At 37.3% G+C, this 14,375-nt stretch overlaps 1 protein-coding gene and 1 long non-coding RNA gene across 2 annotated transcripts in view; one reads left to right on the top strand and one right to left on the bottom strand.

Moving 5' to 3' along the window:
* The window catches only part of LOC306845060, a 428,848-nt gene that overhangs the window by 325,047 nt on the left and 89,426 nt on the right, over window positions 1-14,375 (bottom strand). The window lies entirely within an intron of this gene.
* LOC306845057 (protein TANC1-like) overlaps window positions 1-14,375 on the top strand; it is a gene marked incomplete at its 5' end in the record, with an annotated part of 74,571 nt that overhangs the window by 52,134 nt on the left and 8,062 nt on the right. Inside the window, 9 exons of the mRNA XM_079377611.1 lie at window positions 1,085-1,251; window positions 3,170-3,777; window positions 7,192-7,300; window positions 7,396-7,518; window positions 9,776-10,012; window positions 10,851-11,015; window positions 13,294-13,375; window positions 14,009-14,142; window positions 14,227-14,350. Of these exons, the coding sequence (XP_079233737.1) occupies window positions 1,085-1,251; window positions 3,170-3,777; window positions 7,192-7,300; window positions 7,396-7,518; window positions 9,776-10,012; window positions 10,851-11,015; window positions 13,294-13,375; window positions 14,009-14,142; window positions 14,227-14,350 (1,749 nt within the window). The remainder of the gene's footprint in view (window positions 1-1,084; window positions 1,252-3,169; window positions 3,778-7,191; window positions 7,301-7,395; window positions 7,519-9,775; window positions 10,013-10,850; window positions 11,016-13,293; window positions 13,376-14,008; window positions 14,143-14,226; window positions 14,351-14,375) is intronic.

The raw sequence follows: 14,375 nt of genomic DNA, 5'->3' as shown, positions 1-14,375 counted from the left end.
ACTTTAGAGATACAAGATAAGCAGGTACATTTTTCACTGTGATAAACTCAATGTCAGGTGTGGGGTGTTTTCTTCCAAAAAGGAGTTAATGTAATCTTTCATCTAAATGTGATTTCGTGGCTGTTGTCAAAGTAGGCTGCGCTGGCTGTTAGTTGATTTTAATATTAATTTATAGCCAAACAGCTAATTAGGTTTTAAGCTACTGTTGTAGCTAATGCAGCATTACTATTAATTCAGCATTTGTATTCTGGCAATATTAACAAATAATGATAGATTTGAAAAAGAAATGTTACTTTAGTATATGTGAAGATGCATTCAATAGTAACCTTGACCTTCAGCATCCATGTTCCAGTAAAAAAAGCTTCTCAAAATTTATTGGCTGTATTTCAATCCTCTGAATTGAATGCCGAATTGCATTCAGGTTTTCCTTTATTCTGGTTTTGAATGATCCAGTCAATTGTTGATCAATAAAATCAGGTCCTGCCCTACATTTATTTTTCTTGTTAAAGGTCTTATTTCACATCAAAAAGCACCACACTATGGAAGTAATTACGTTTGCGACTTCAAAGGAATAATTCACCCCAAAATTAATATTGTGCCATCATTTATTCACCCTTATGCTGTTCCAAACCTGATTTACTTCCTTCTGTGGAACTCTAAAGCAGATGTGGTAGGAAGTTTAATTTACTCTATACAATGAATGTGGATGTGGTGCTGCGGAGCTCCAAATATGAAATATTTTAAATTGTTATGTGAATTATTCGTTCAACAAATTGTATTGTGAAGGGTGTAGCTATTTGTCAAATGGCAAGTACTCAAAAACTATGAGAGTGAGAGTTTCACTACAGACTGCAGGCACTTTTTCCTACTCAACATATGGTGAAAGAAAGCAGCATGCAGGGTTTTATTGTGCTGGGCGTTCTAAATTCACCTAGTACACAAATTCAGCAGTACACATTGTTCCTGTTAACTTTACAAAAGAAAAACCTGAGCACACCCACGTAATGCCCAACTCTTAACAAACTCAGGGCCCGCATTTGACTTCTAGTTCGTCTAACCATGGTGTTTCTGTTGTGTTTTGCAGAGCGGAAGATTCCAGAAGAAGATTACATCATCCTAGTGGATGGTCTTAATGAAGCAGAGTTCCACAAACCAGACTATGGAGACACCATTGCGTCTTTCATCACCAAAATCATCTCTAAATTTCCTATTTGGCTTAAACTGATTGTGACTGTCAGGGTCAACCTAGTGGTAAGTGTTTTTCTTTTTCTTTTGCATACACAGCACCCTTAATTTGACTAGACTTTTTTTTTTTTCTTGTTTTAATACGAGGTAAGACCTCTGAGAAAGTTTAAAATGCTCATTGTCCTGATGTGCCTTTTGCGATTTGAGCTTTCAGAATGGTTGCGGTGGTGAGTTTTGGATGCTGGTCAGTGATTGGTGTTGTAGGGTGGGTGTGTGTAATCCATGTCTGAGCTGGAGCTGGACTCCGGCCTGCAGGAACCAAGCTTATATAAGAGGGGATAAGGGCTGTGATGCAACACCGCAGATGCTACGCGTGTCCCTATACACTTTTCACACACGTACACTGTCTCTTTCTCTCTCACTCACTACTTCTCGGAGCAGTGACCTAAAAGTGCCAGACAGCCCACACAACCAGGCTCCCGGTGTTTATTCTACAACATTAATCCTGCAGTTGTTTTGATTGGAAAACATTTGTCGTGATTCGAATACAGATGATGATGAGGATGTGCAGTAAGATAAAAATGTACAGACTTTTGTGGTCCTTGTAGTATTCATTAATTTTCCCTCTTGCAGTCATCAAGGGCAGCCTGTTGTCAGTGGTTACAGCACAAAACTGTGATCTGAAAGGAACTATAATTATTTAAGAAATAGGAGTTCTTTGGGAAGGCTGGTGGTCGTTACTCTTATGCTGTGGTGCAGAACAGCCAGTGAAGTTTTATCCCTTAAAATCCTAGCCTTTTTTCATATTTAATTGCATGTCTTTCCATTGCTGCAGGGAGCTGTATTACCAGTATCTGAATTATGCAGGTATTTTAAAAAAATGGCAATTTTGTGTAGTTTTGTTGTTTTATATTTTATTGATCAAAGTCATGTGGTGCAAGCAACATGGTGTCATAGGGAGGACCCCTGCAGACCCCCATGCCTGTGTGTCAAGCCTTTTTAGACACATCAGTTAATTTGACCTTTTTATCACATGGGAGGGTTAGTTCAGATTGTAAAATATCATGTGGTGTGACTCCCCAAAAACTTAAATTAACAATTTGTGATGTTTATATTTAAGACAAAACCTTGAAATATACAGTACCGATCAAAAGTTTGGAATAATTGAGATTTTCTAAATGTTTTTGAAAGAAGCTCACAAAGGCTGTATTTATTTGATCAAAAATACAATGAACAGTAATATTGTGAAATATTATTATAGTTTAGAAGAACCATTTTCTAATTTTATACATTTTAAAATGAAATGTATTCCTGTTTTTGCTGCTTAATATTTTTGTGGAAACCGCGCTGCAGCAAAAACGTTTTTTAATATTGATAATATTAAGAAATGTTTCTTGAGCTCCATATCAGCATATTAGAATGATTTCTGAATAATCATGTGACCCTGAAGACTGGCGAAATGACTGCTGAAAAACAGCTTTGCCATCACAGTAATAAATGACACTTTAATATATTCAAATAGAAAACAGTTGATTTAAATTGCAATATTACTGTTATTACTGTTCATTTTTGATATGATAAACGCAGAATTTAAGTATAAGAGACTTCTTTCAAAATTGAAAAATCAGTAGTGTATAGTTCTGTCAGGACCGCTATCGTCAAAGATGATTGACAATTAGCATATAGCTTGGATTGGCGGTATGGTTCTGTTCTGGGCAAGAACTCCCTGCGCATCCACGCAGCCTAGCATGGAAGAGAGCAGGGAGAGCAGCGATAATAATTCCTATAGGTAGATGGGGATCAGCTGAGAGTCAGCTGATGCGAGCTCGACTACCGTGACCTGCCAAAACTAATGCTGTGCTTGATTTTAAGTGTTTTTTTTTTTGCAGTTTTTTCAACATAAATACAAAGAGTACCTTTTCAAAAACTTGGTGTATATTATTTTTATAACTCTTTGCATTGGCTTTTTTGTTGATCATTACAGGAAGTCACCAGTGTCCTTCCCTTTCCAATCATCTCTATGGATGATTTCCATGACAACAAGGATATAACCTCTGACCTCACCTCCTACATCCAGCACCGTATAGACCACAGCCCTGATATCCTCAGCAACATTGCCATCAATGGCAAAGCCGACCCGGCAAACATCTCTAAACTCAGCGCCCACCTGGTCGCCCGCAGCCAAGGCTCATATCTTTATTTAAAATTAACCCTCGACCTGTTTGAGAAGGGTCACCTGGTCATTAAAAGCTCCAGCTATAAGGTTATACCTGTGTCTCTGTCTGAGCTCTACCTGCTGCAGTGCAACATGAAATTCCCATCGGCCTCAGCATTTGAACAAGTATTGCCACTGCTAAATGTGGCTCTGGCATCTTTGCACCCTCTGACAGATGAACAGCTCTTCCGGGCACTAAACGCCGGGTCCATGAGAGGAGAATTGGAGTGGGAGGACTTCCAACAGCGCATGGACGCTCTTTCCTGCTTTCTGATTGGCCGTCGAGACAGAACACGCATGTTCTGCCACCCCTCCTTTAGGGAATGGCTTGTATGGAGGGCGGATGGTGAGAGCACTGACTTCTTCTGCGACCCAAGGTAATCAGTGATGACATTTTGTCTGACACAAATAAGAGTAGTTCAGTTTGGTGTTGTTGGAGAGTGTTAAGGCAAGGATGAAGTTGCTAAGGTGTTCACAGTAGTTGTAGCGCATTGCCATTTTTGCATTGCCAGTTTCCAGAAAGTGCATAGAAATACGGTAGATCTCCAGTAGGAGTGCCTAGTCCTTTTTCTGGAAATCTACCTTTCTGCAGAGTTCAGTTGCAACAACTTACCTGTTTGTAACTATCAAGTGTTCCTGAAGGTCTTATCTAGCTTGGGCAACCTTAAAGGCATAGTTCATCCCAAAATGAAAATTTTGTCATTTTTCCATTTAGTCTTTTCCATACTATGGAAGTCACTGGGGACCAGCAACTGTTTGATTACCCACATTCTTCCAAAATCATCTTTCATCATTCAGCAGAAGAAAGAAACTGGGTACACACTGGGTAGTTATAGGAACTCAGTTACAAGAACTAGCAACCATTTTTTCCCTAGGGCAATTTTCCTGGTTGCATTTTCACAGGCAGTAGAAACTATGAAATGACATAAGCCGGCTGACAGTAACATCATTTAGGGCCTGGGACACACCAAAAAGACGGTTGGCCGTTGGTTTTTGAGCATCCATCAGCTTTAGTTTTTTGGTGTGTTCCACAACATTGGCTCTAGTCGTTGTTTTTCGGCCGATTCTGGATGTCGAGTAGGCAGCCGAGCCAGTCAGCAAGAAAAAGAACTCTGATTGGCTATTCAGCTTAGCAAATGAGTGCACAAGAAAAAACAGAACTGACAAAAGCAAACCAAAGACGGAATAAAGATGAAATGACAGACACTTGTCATTCTTGTCACCTCATTTGGCCGGAGGATTATTATAATAATACCATGGCTTTATGGAATCAAGATGTCAAAGACCAGCTAATCAACATGATCCAGGAGAGGCTGCCACTGGTGCTTGCTTGCTTTGTATATCCATAGTTCTTGCTCTTCTAGTTTCCCTGTTTGAATGCCGATTACAGACTGCTACCACCTGCTGGTATGGCAGAGTTCTGTTGTCTCACGCAAGTGCAGAGCATACATGCTAGTTGGCCATTGGCTGCAGTCTGTCCAGTGTGTTCTAGTGCAACTTTTTTTGCCCTGACACAGGCAATGCGAGTCAATGGCACAGTTGGCTTTCCTCAGTGCTAGTTCTTTGCTGTCGGTTTGGTGTGTCCCTACCCTAAGCACAGAATTGAAAAATGTCAACAACTGGTGGATGGAGGACAGAGAAGTGCCTGGACTTTGGCATCAGCCCATCTTGTTGTTATTTTCTATGCTCGTGGAGTTATTTTGTGTATATTTAAACTGTGTTTATAAGGCTTTTTAAAAATGGTGTCTGTTTCGAATGACATGCCTTTGGCTAATCACTTACATCACTGGTAGCACACTTACGTCGCTGGAAGTTCCTGTTGTACTGAGTTGGACCCTACTCTGAAGTAGATGCTAATTTACTCAAAAAGGTGTTCCTATAAACGTTCCTTGTTCCTGTGGTGCAAACACGCCAAAAAGCTGTCAATTCCACAAATTGTTATAGGAGGTTATATGAAATATTCCTCCAGTGTGGAAGTCCCTATTCATACAGGTTTGAAACAACTTGAGGGTGACTAAATGATGATAAAATTTTCATTTTTGTGTGAACTATCCCTTTAATAAGTGAGTTGCAATGCGTTAAAACTACTAAAGCACTTCAGCAGCTTAACAGCAGTGTTTTAAACTACTTGGAAGATTTTTTGCAAGCAAATAGGAATGCTATAAAACTAGCAAGTGAATTGTCTAATGCAATCTTTAGAATCGGCTGTGGAGAGAGGTTTGTGCTTAAAAATACTAAATGTAAGAATCTGAAAACCTTTGTTATTAATGACACCGTAGGCTATTAAGTGAACTGCATTCAAGGTCGGTTTTGAGCCTCACTGCCGATATTCACCCCAGTTTTCACCCGACGCCTTTTACTCAGCCAGATAAATACCAGCAAAACCAACCTGCGTCCTTCACATAAGAATCAGTGTACAGACTTAATAGGAAACCTAGGAAGGTCACATTTTTATGTTGCATTACAACCTATTCACACATTGGCAATAAAAAAAGCAATTAATGCATGAAAACTTTTACATATCGTAACTTTAACTGGTTTGGGGGTGGGGGTCATGCAAAACTACTGAAAACACCTTAGAATGTTAATAGCAATGTGCTACAGCTGATCAGAACACCTTAGCAACCACATAGCAAAGCGTGTGAAGTATTTGTACAGGTCAGCCATCTATTATGTGTGATTCTTTGGTTTGTTAATTGAGTTCAGAAAGGGAGTAACTAAAATGCATTTGAGTGTGTGTAGCCTTTGAACATGAAATTACTCTTGTGTAGTTCTCTTTCATTTTGTAGACACTTCAATTATCTCTCCACCTAAACACACACACATTACTCAGTGTTCTCATTTAGAAAGGCCTCATCACTGTTATAAACTGAAGAGTGACCCACTTAACACAGATCAAACATGGACTCATAAAAATAAAAGTTCATGGACTGATTCAGAGAGAAAAAAAAAAACTTTGCTGTAAGGACAACATAAAAAATCTGTAGGGCCATTTAAACCAGGGCTGTAACCATTAGAGGCATTAAGGGGGACAAGCCCCTCCCCAATATTTGATATTTTTTTATGCTGCTCTGTTTGTTATGACAAAGTTTTAAGTAAAATGTTTATACTGATCTGCCTCAGCAGTTGGCAGGCTTTAATGTTCACAGATACCAAACATGAATTCCATCGTGATGCTTTAGTTTTTAACAGTGAAAGAGTGCAAGCTGGTACAATGTAAGTAGCTAAACATGTATAATAGAAATTTTAAATGACCAACAGTAATATCCAGTGATTTGTTTTTTTTGTTTTTTTTTTTGGTGAAATTTCACATTCTTGATAAAAAATATTGGCGAAATCATTTATACTCTTCATGTAATGCATACAATTAATGTGACAAGACAAGAAACGTTTTTATGTTTTGAAATTTTCACATATTTAGCTTATAGATAAGAGTGAATAAAAATTATTTGCAAATAATTAAAATTAATTACCAAAACAAATCATTCTTGTTCTTTCACTGTTCTTCTCGATCTTAATTCTCTTAAATACATTTAAATCCTCTATTCACATAATTCCTTTGGATAAAAAGAGCATACCAAAAAAGTCCCCTTTGAAATATTCAAGACATGGTTACTGCATTGATTTAGACTGTGTTTATCAGAATGAAAGAAAGGAAATATGTCCACCTTTTAAGGAACCATTCTGTACTCGAGAGACCTTTCAAGAGAGGTGCTTTTATGATGAATCTGGATGATGGTGTTCATTATGATTGTGATTTCTAATGAATTGTTATTGATGTTGGTGAACAGAAGTGGCCACGCTCTGATGGCCTTCATGCTTTCACGTCAAGAAGGAAAACTCAACCGCCAGCAAACCATGGAGCTTGGCCACCACATTCTTAAAGCTCACATATTCAAGGTAGGAAACTCAGATGCTCAAAATCCTTCTCTCTGTTTGTTTGAGTGATGTGACCTGCATTTTAACTCTTCCTGCCTCTCCTCCTCTGTCCTCAGGGTCACAGTAAGAGGACTGGGGTTTCGTCAAGCATTCTGCAACCATTGTGGATCAGCTACAGTACAGACAGCCTATCTGCAGCTCTTTCCTCCCTCAGAAACCTCTACACACCCAATGTCAAGGTTTGAGGATATGCACACACAAAAAACAAACACATACTCGTCCTCAATGTGCCAATGAGACCATCACTTATAAAAAGCAGCGTCGATCTTGAGTAAAGAATAAAAATTAACAACTGCGTTGCACTCCTGAATTGTAGAACACAGCTCCAACAATTACCGTGGCTGACGCATTCGACTGCACAAGAAGAGCTATAGCCTTACAGAGGTCTGAGTCATCCAAAATGAACGAGATTTCATAAGTCACATAGAACATAGTAATTAGCACTGAGGCTTACTGAAAAATGCCTTACGTAATGACTACATTTATTTATTAAATCTATTATATGTTAATTGCAGTCTAGACTCCGCTCTCTCTGTATTTTCTTCTCCTACGGAGTTTTAATGAAATGAGCGTCACTCTGAGTCCGTGTGTCCTTGACAGCCATTTGGCTGGAGAGCTGCTCATTAATTCCTGCTGTGTTTGTATAAATAAATGCGATTCTGCTTCCTTTGCTTTTAATGTGTTCTTGTTTCATCCAGCATCTTAATCAAGCTTCCATTACCACACTGCCCATGTCCACAAAAAAGAAATAATGCCAGGTTTGCGTTCATTTCGCCCCAACTGGCGACTATGAGTTCATGCAGGAGCGTCACACATTAAGTACCAAAAAAACCACAAACCCCAAATAAAAATATATATTAAGTATAATAAAACTTTACATGTATTCATTTTTAGCTGACGCTTTTATCCAAAGCGACTTACAATTGCTATATATGTCAGAGGTCGCACGCCTCTGGAACAACTAGGGGTTAAGTGTCTTGCTCAGGGACACATTGGTGTCTCACAGTGGATTCGAACCCGGGTCTCTCACACCAAACGCATGTGTCTTATCCACTGCGCCATCGCCACCCTTTATCTATAATATTTTCTATAATATCTATAATATTTATCTACTTTACTTAAGCTTTCACTTTAAAAATTGTTGCATTGTCTTTATATCCATTTATGTACTTATGAACAAGTGCATGAATTATTGAAGTGAGAACATACACTATTAATGCATTTACTTTTGCTATTCCAGAATATTAAGAATATTAGACCTTAACTGCATCTTATATTATCTTAGCTTTTGACAGAGCATTTTGTGAATCAGAGGCTGTTTTTTGAAATCCGTCATACCTGGCATCCTTCATTACCTATTGTAGACTGAGTTTGGTTAATCAGTAAAGTCATTTTCACAGAAGGCTAAAATTTTTTATTTTGTAACATTTTGGATGAATTCCCCCAACCACCCATTCACAAAATGAAGATGTATGTGTGTGTTTATATCTTGTGGATTGGTTTTGTGATTTAGAAATGACATCCTTACTGAGCAAATTAAAATGAATATTTAAATGCTGGGCAGGAAACTGTGGTAGAGGGATTGAGATTGAGGCTATATATTGAAGAAATGGACTGAGGTATACAGTAGGCTGTATATTGAGGCTATAGAGTGCATATGTAGATTATAGATTGAAGCTGTATATTGAATATGTATTGTAGATGAAGGCATAGATTGCCTGTTGATTTGCTTGCATTTGTAAATTGTAGATATAGGCTGTGGATTGAAGATACACATTTTGGTATGTAGACTGCACATTTAGATTAATGCTATAGATTGAGGCTATAGATTAAATCTGTTGAATTATAACTAGATTATAGATAAAGACTGTTTACTGAAGCTATACAATGAAGCTATAAATTAAACATGCAAATTAAAGATGTAGATTATAGATTTGGGTTATAGACTATAAATAATATATAGATTGAGGCTGTAGATTGAAGCTGTTGTTTTACATCTATTTATAATCAACTATTGCTTTAATCTAAAATCTACAGCCTCAATATTAAGATTGTAGAAGATGTAGATAGGCTGTAGATTTAACCTAGAAATTGTAGATTGAGGCTATAGATTGAAGATGTAGACTGTAAATTGAGATTGCATCTAGATTGAGGCTATAGATTGAATATGTAAATTGATATAGATGGAATATGTAGATTGTGGATGTAGATTGATTCTGTAAACTGAAGCTGTTGATTGTAAATTGAGGTTTGAGTGCTGAAATCAAATCAAAGTTATCGTAAATTGCAAGTGAATAACTGAGCCTATACATTGTGACAATGTAACAATGTAAAACAATGTTTTAAAGCATGATAATAATTGAACAGTTTGAATAATTAATAACTGAACCTTCAAAATTGAACCAGTGTTAAAACCAGTCTTACCTTTGTCCCCAGGTGTCCCGGCTGCTGATTCTGGGAGGGGCGAGTGTGTGTTACCGCACTGAGGTGTTGAACAGTGCACCAGTGCTGTGTGTGCAGTCTCACCTGGGCCACCTGGAGATGGCTGCTTTGCTCCTGGAGTGTGGGGCATCAGTGGATGGGCAGTCAGAGAATTGCATGACCTCTCTCTGTTACGCCTCAGCTGCTGGACACCTGCCACTTGTCACCTTACTATGCAAAAAAGGGGCAAAGGTCAGTTAATACACAAACCGGCTATAAATGATTCAAACATTTCATCAGACTCAAAACTAAACCTCTGTATTTCAGTGAAAGATATTTGGGAGGCAAAATTTTGTCGCAGTATTCTATATTTGCTAGAAAAGGAAACAGAATAAAATAGACATACAAAACACACCTTATGTACACTTTTAATAAAACAAGCAATATAGCTACTGCATATAAGTGGAAGAATAGAGCACCCTTTTTAGGCACAGGTGCAAACTCAAGTTCAGAAAATAGTGTTCACATTATCCAATCAAACTTAATTCTGATGTCAAATACAACTGGGTGCACATCAAAAACTGTACTGTGAAAACCCCCATATAGTAATGGGAAATGCATTTTTATGGGGAAAAAAAGATTTTATTTTATTGTTTTGTTATAATGAGGGAAAATGTTCTAACAGTAAGACAGTCATTAAATGCTGCTGTCCTCATTAACTTTAAATACTTCATAGGGTGTGCATGTAAATGTCAATCAAACTGAACTCAACAAAAAGAGAGTGCAATTATTTTGTGGTTTGGTAACTTTGGTTATATAAACAATTCTACTATTTTCAAACTATGAAAAGTTTATTACATTTTTAAATAATTTTTGCACACAGTGTACTGTATAGTGTACAAGGTGTTCCTCAGTTTTAACAGGAGCTTGTCAATAAGAAGACAAACAATGCAGTATGACAAACTAGATGATCACTGCTCAAAAAGCTGAAAGTAATTAGGAAATACATTTATTTTTATTATCATTAATGTGTTCAGTGCAGGTTTATAAGTAAAAATGTATACATACAGTATGTTTTTATGTGCATTAGGTGGATCATGCTGATAAGAGTGGTCAGTGTGCACTGGTTCACGCTGCTCTGCGGGGTCATGCTGAGATTGTGCAGTATCTGCTGGAGCAGGAATGGAGTTTAGACCTCAAAAACAAGGCACTGCAGCAGGCACTGATCGCTGCCTCCAGCATGGGACACACACAGGTATTGAAGACACACTCTCTACACACCCCACACCACACATACACACGGCAAACAGTTACCAAACACACATACCCTTGTTTAGCTATCAAAATAGGCATATACCATAGACTATTGTCTACAGTTTTTATATTAAGTTATTTATAATTAGACCACTATAGGGCTGGGCGATATGACGATATAATCGTATATCGACGATGTCAACAGTCAGGTAACAGACGATTATCGACATTATCGGGGAAAAAAATTACAAATGCAAAAAATATTTTACACAGCCCCATAGTCACCATACAGGTCTTTTTGCATGCAAGAATGAAATTTAATAGGAGGGTTGGGAATTGAAAAGCTATTCCAATTTTGGAAATAAGATCAGATGCGTAAGGTCAGGAATCAAATTACTTGTTATAAAATAAAATTTTGATTCTGCTTCTCGATTCCTGTATGCACATTTTTTGTGATTTCAAAAGATTCAACTGCAAGAAGACAAAATAGAAGTCACTTCTGCACTCGCGCGCTGTTTTCTGTGCAGAGGACACACACACACACAAAGCTCGCACGAAAGCCACCTCTTATATACGCGAACACTGGACTGAGCTCTCTTTCTCACATTCTTACACATTCGAATGGACAAATACACACAAAATTATATCCAAATATCCCATAAATATCATCGGTTATGTCTTAAGTGAACGTAAAGAGGGTGTATTGGATCCGTGCAATGACAGCAGTCGCTGCCGCCAGTCATTAATGTTAATCAAATAACAAAAGATAAGAAAATCCCTCACTGATCTTGACTGAATCACTTTTGTAACCTCAGTTTATATTTTATTTGCCTGTTGTTCGACGCTGACTACTGTAAAGGCAATGTGCATCTGTGTATGCGATTTATTTTGGAGATGCGTTCTAGTATAATTTATGCTTATTTAGGGTAAAGCCTATTCTATTTTGATCTCCAGTTTAATCAGTTAAACAGAAAAAAAGACAAACAGTAGCACTGCATGTGTTTCTGAATATTTATTTTAATAGACTGTATAATGATGAAAAACCACACACGACGGTTATAATTAAAATACGCGAATTCCTTCACAGCCTATTCATACAGCGCACACAGTGCCCTATTTTTACAGATTTTTTTAAACAGTGTATACAGTATAATTGTTTAATTAAGCTGAGATATAGCACTATAAATTCTTAATTTATTTGCAACAAAACTATAAAGTTTTGTTGCAAACGGATGAAGACATTATAGGCTACTCAGCTCGCCCCGCAACATGCACACGTTCGGAGATTCGGCAGCCCAACACTGAATATTATATTTTGGGCGTTCTATTTTGATTAATACAATAACAATTATAAAAACTAAAATACAAAACTAAAATTTAAAAGAAACCTCAGAAAAAGGCTACCAGAAAAAACAAAACAAAAACATAATGTTTTTGCTCAGAATTCTTTTTAATCTCTGCATGACTTTAGTCATACATGATAAATATCAAATAACTTGTAGCTTGACTACAAGTTTAAAAACAGCACTACAATTATTATAATCACCATCATGAAATTTGTCTAATGCAAAAAAGAAAGAGAAACATAGGAAAACAGGCATATTTATTCAAGACATTACTATATGTAATCAAAATGCATTTATCATTCTTACAATCACCGCCAGAATGTCCAACGTCACCATGATGAACTTAAAATTGGGTTCTATTATTTTTCCTCAACAGTTCTTCTCACAAAACAAAATTAATTTCAAACACAAATTTGATAGGGACAGAGTGGAAATTATTAGCAACCCCAACATAACAGCAACGCTAATGTTTTCTGTTAGTTTAAGCACAAACTAAGAAAAGTACCAAAATGCCAAACTTTAACGTGGCAATAATTAAGACAAAACTGAATATGGTGCGTGAATATGTCGGCAATGTTTTCTTAGTGGGGGTGGGGCCTGGTGGAGGTGGGGCTTAGGTAAATTATATTATCGGATATCGCAATATTTTTTTAAGGCGATTATCGATAAGATAGTTTTGACATATCTCCCAGCCCTAGACCACTATAGATAAATAATAATATAACTTTTTTTTTTTTTTTTTTTTTTTTTTTTTTTAGATTGTTAGAGGTTTTCTGATTATTCAGCATGTTCCTTAAGTAAAGCTAAGTTACATAAGAAACAAGTACTAAACCCAAACATACTCAACACCCAGATATTGAATACATACTATCTTGAATCATCACTGTATTAATTTGTACATCACACATTACACATATTAATTTGTATTTACAGGTGGTAAAAAGGATGCTTGCATTGAACAATGATGAATTTTCGGTGCAGATTGACGGTCATGATACTTTGTGGGGTGAAACAGGTTTGTAAATATACCACATTACACTGCATTTATTATTATCATCTTACTTTTACTGTAGTTAAAATACAATTAATGTTTTTATGATTAATACATTTTTAGTGTAAAAATAGTCATTATTCTATTAGATAATTGACCTGTAAAAGTTGTCATTTAATGCAGTATTGAAAGATTTAAAAACACACAGACATGAGCTGTGTCCGTAATCGCATATTGGTACGTACTACATTTGGTTTAAATCTTACTTTGCAGTCGTTAAGAGTATGTTCTATAGTAAGAATGTTAGTACTATAAATAAAATTTGGACATTCCATTGCTATCCGCAATATAGTTGCTGTCACATGACTGACCAGCATCAGTTGCATCACTTCGTTGCTATTCACAACTCCTCTCCCGTGGCTTCATGGGATAGTAAAGTGTCCATTGAGTGCAAACTCTCAGCGGTAGTAGTAGGTCATCTACTTTTGGCCTACTGTTTTTCAAATACTATGAATTTGGACATACCACGGTTTTAGCATACTATTCACAGTCTGTATAGTAGGGAAGTAGTCATATTTGGACACAGTGATAGTTTCCCAGCGATAGAGTCTGCTGTGCTGTTTAGATCATCATTTTGAGCATGCACATCTTCTCCAGCTCTAACCGCTGCTGCTGGCCGGGGCAAACTAGAAGGGTGTGTGTTCCTGTTGGATCAAGGTGCCAGTGTAGCACAGACTAACCGCAGAGGGTTGGCACCCATCTTTAATGCAGTTCGAAATGGACACACACAGGTAAGACCCATTATTAAACATTTTTAGAAAAAAGTCATTTTACATTGACCTTTCACTCTCTTTCTTTCCTTCTCTCTTTTCTAGATAGCAGAGTTGTTTCTGCAGCGCAGCGCAGATGTGAATTGCAGTGATAAACATGGTCGCTCTCTAATGATGGTGGCTGCAAGCGAGGGACACCTGGAGACCGTGGACTTCTTGCTCTCACAGGGTCAGTGATGAGACTCAGATGTCCT

Source organism: Barbus barbus (genome assembly GCF_936440315.1).
Source record: "Barbus barbus genome assembly, chromosome: 25".
NCBI lineage: Eukaryota > Metazoa > Chordata > Actinopteri > Cypriniformes > Cyprinidae > Barbus > Barbus barbus.
This window is presented reverse-complemented; position numbering and strand designations above follow the sequence as displayed.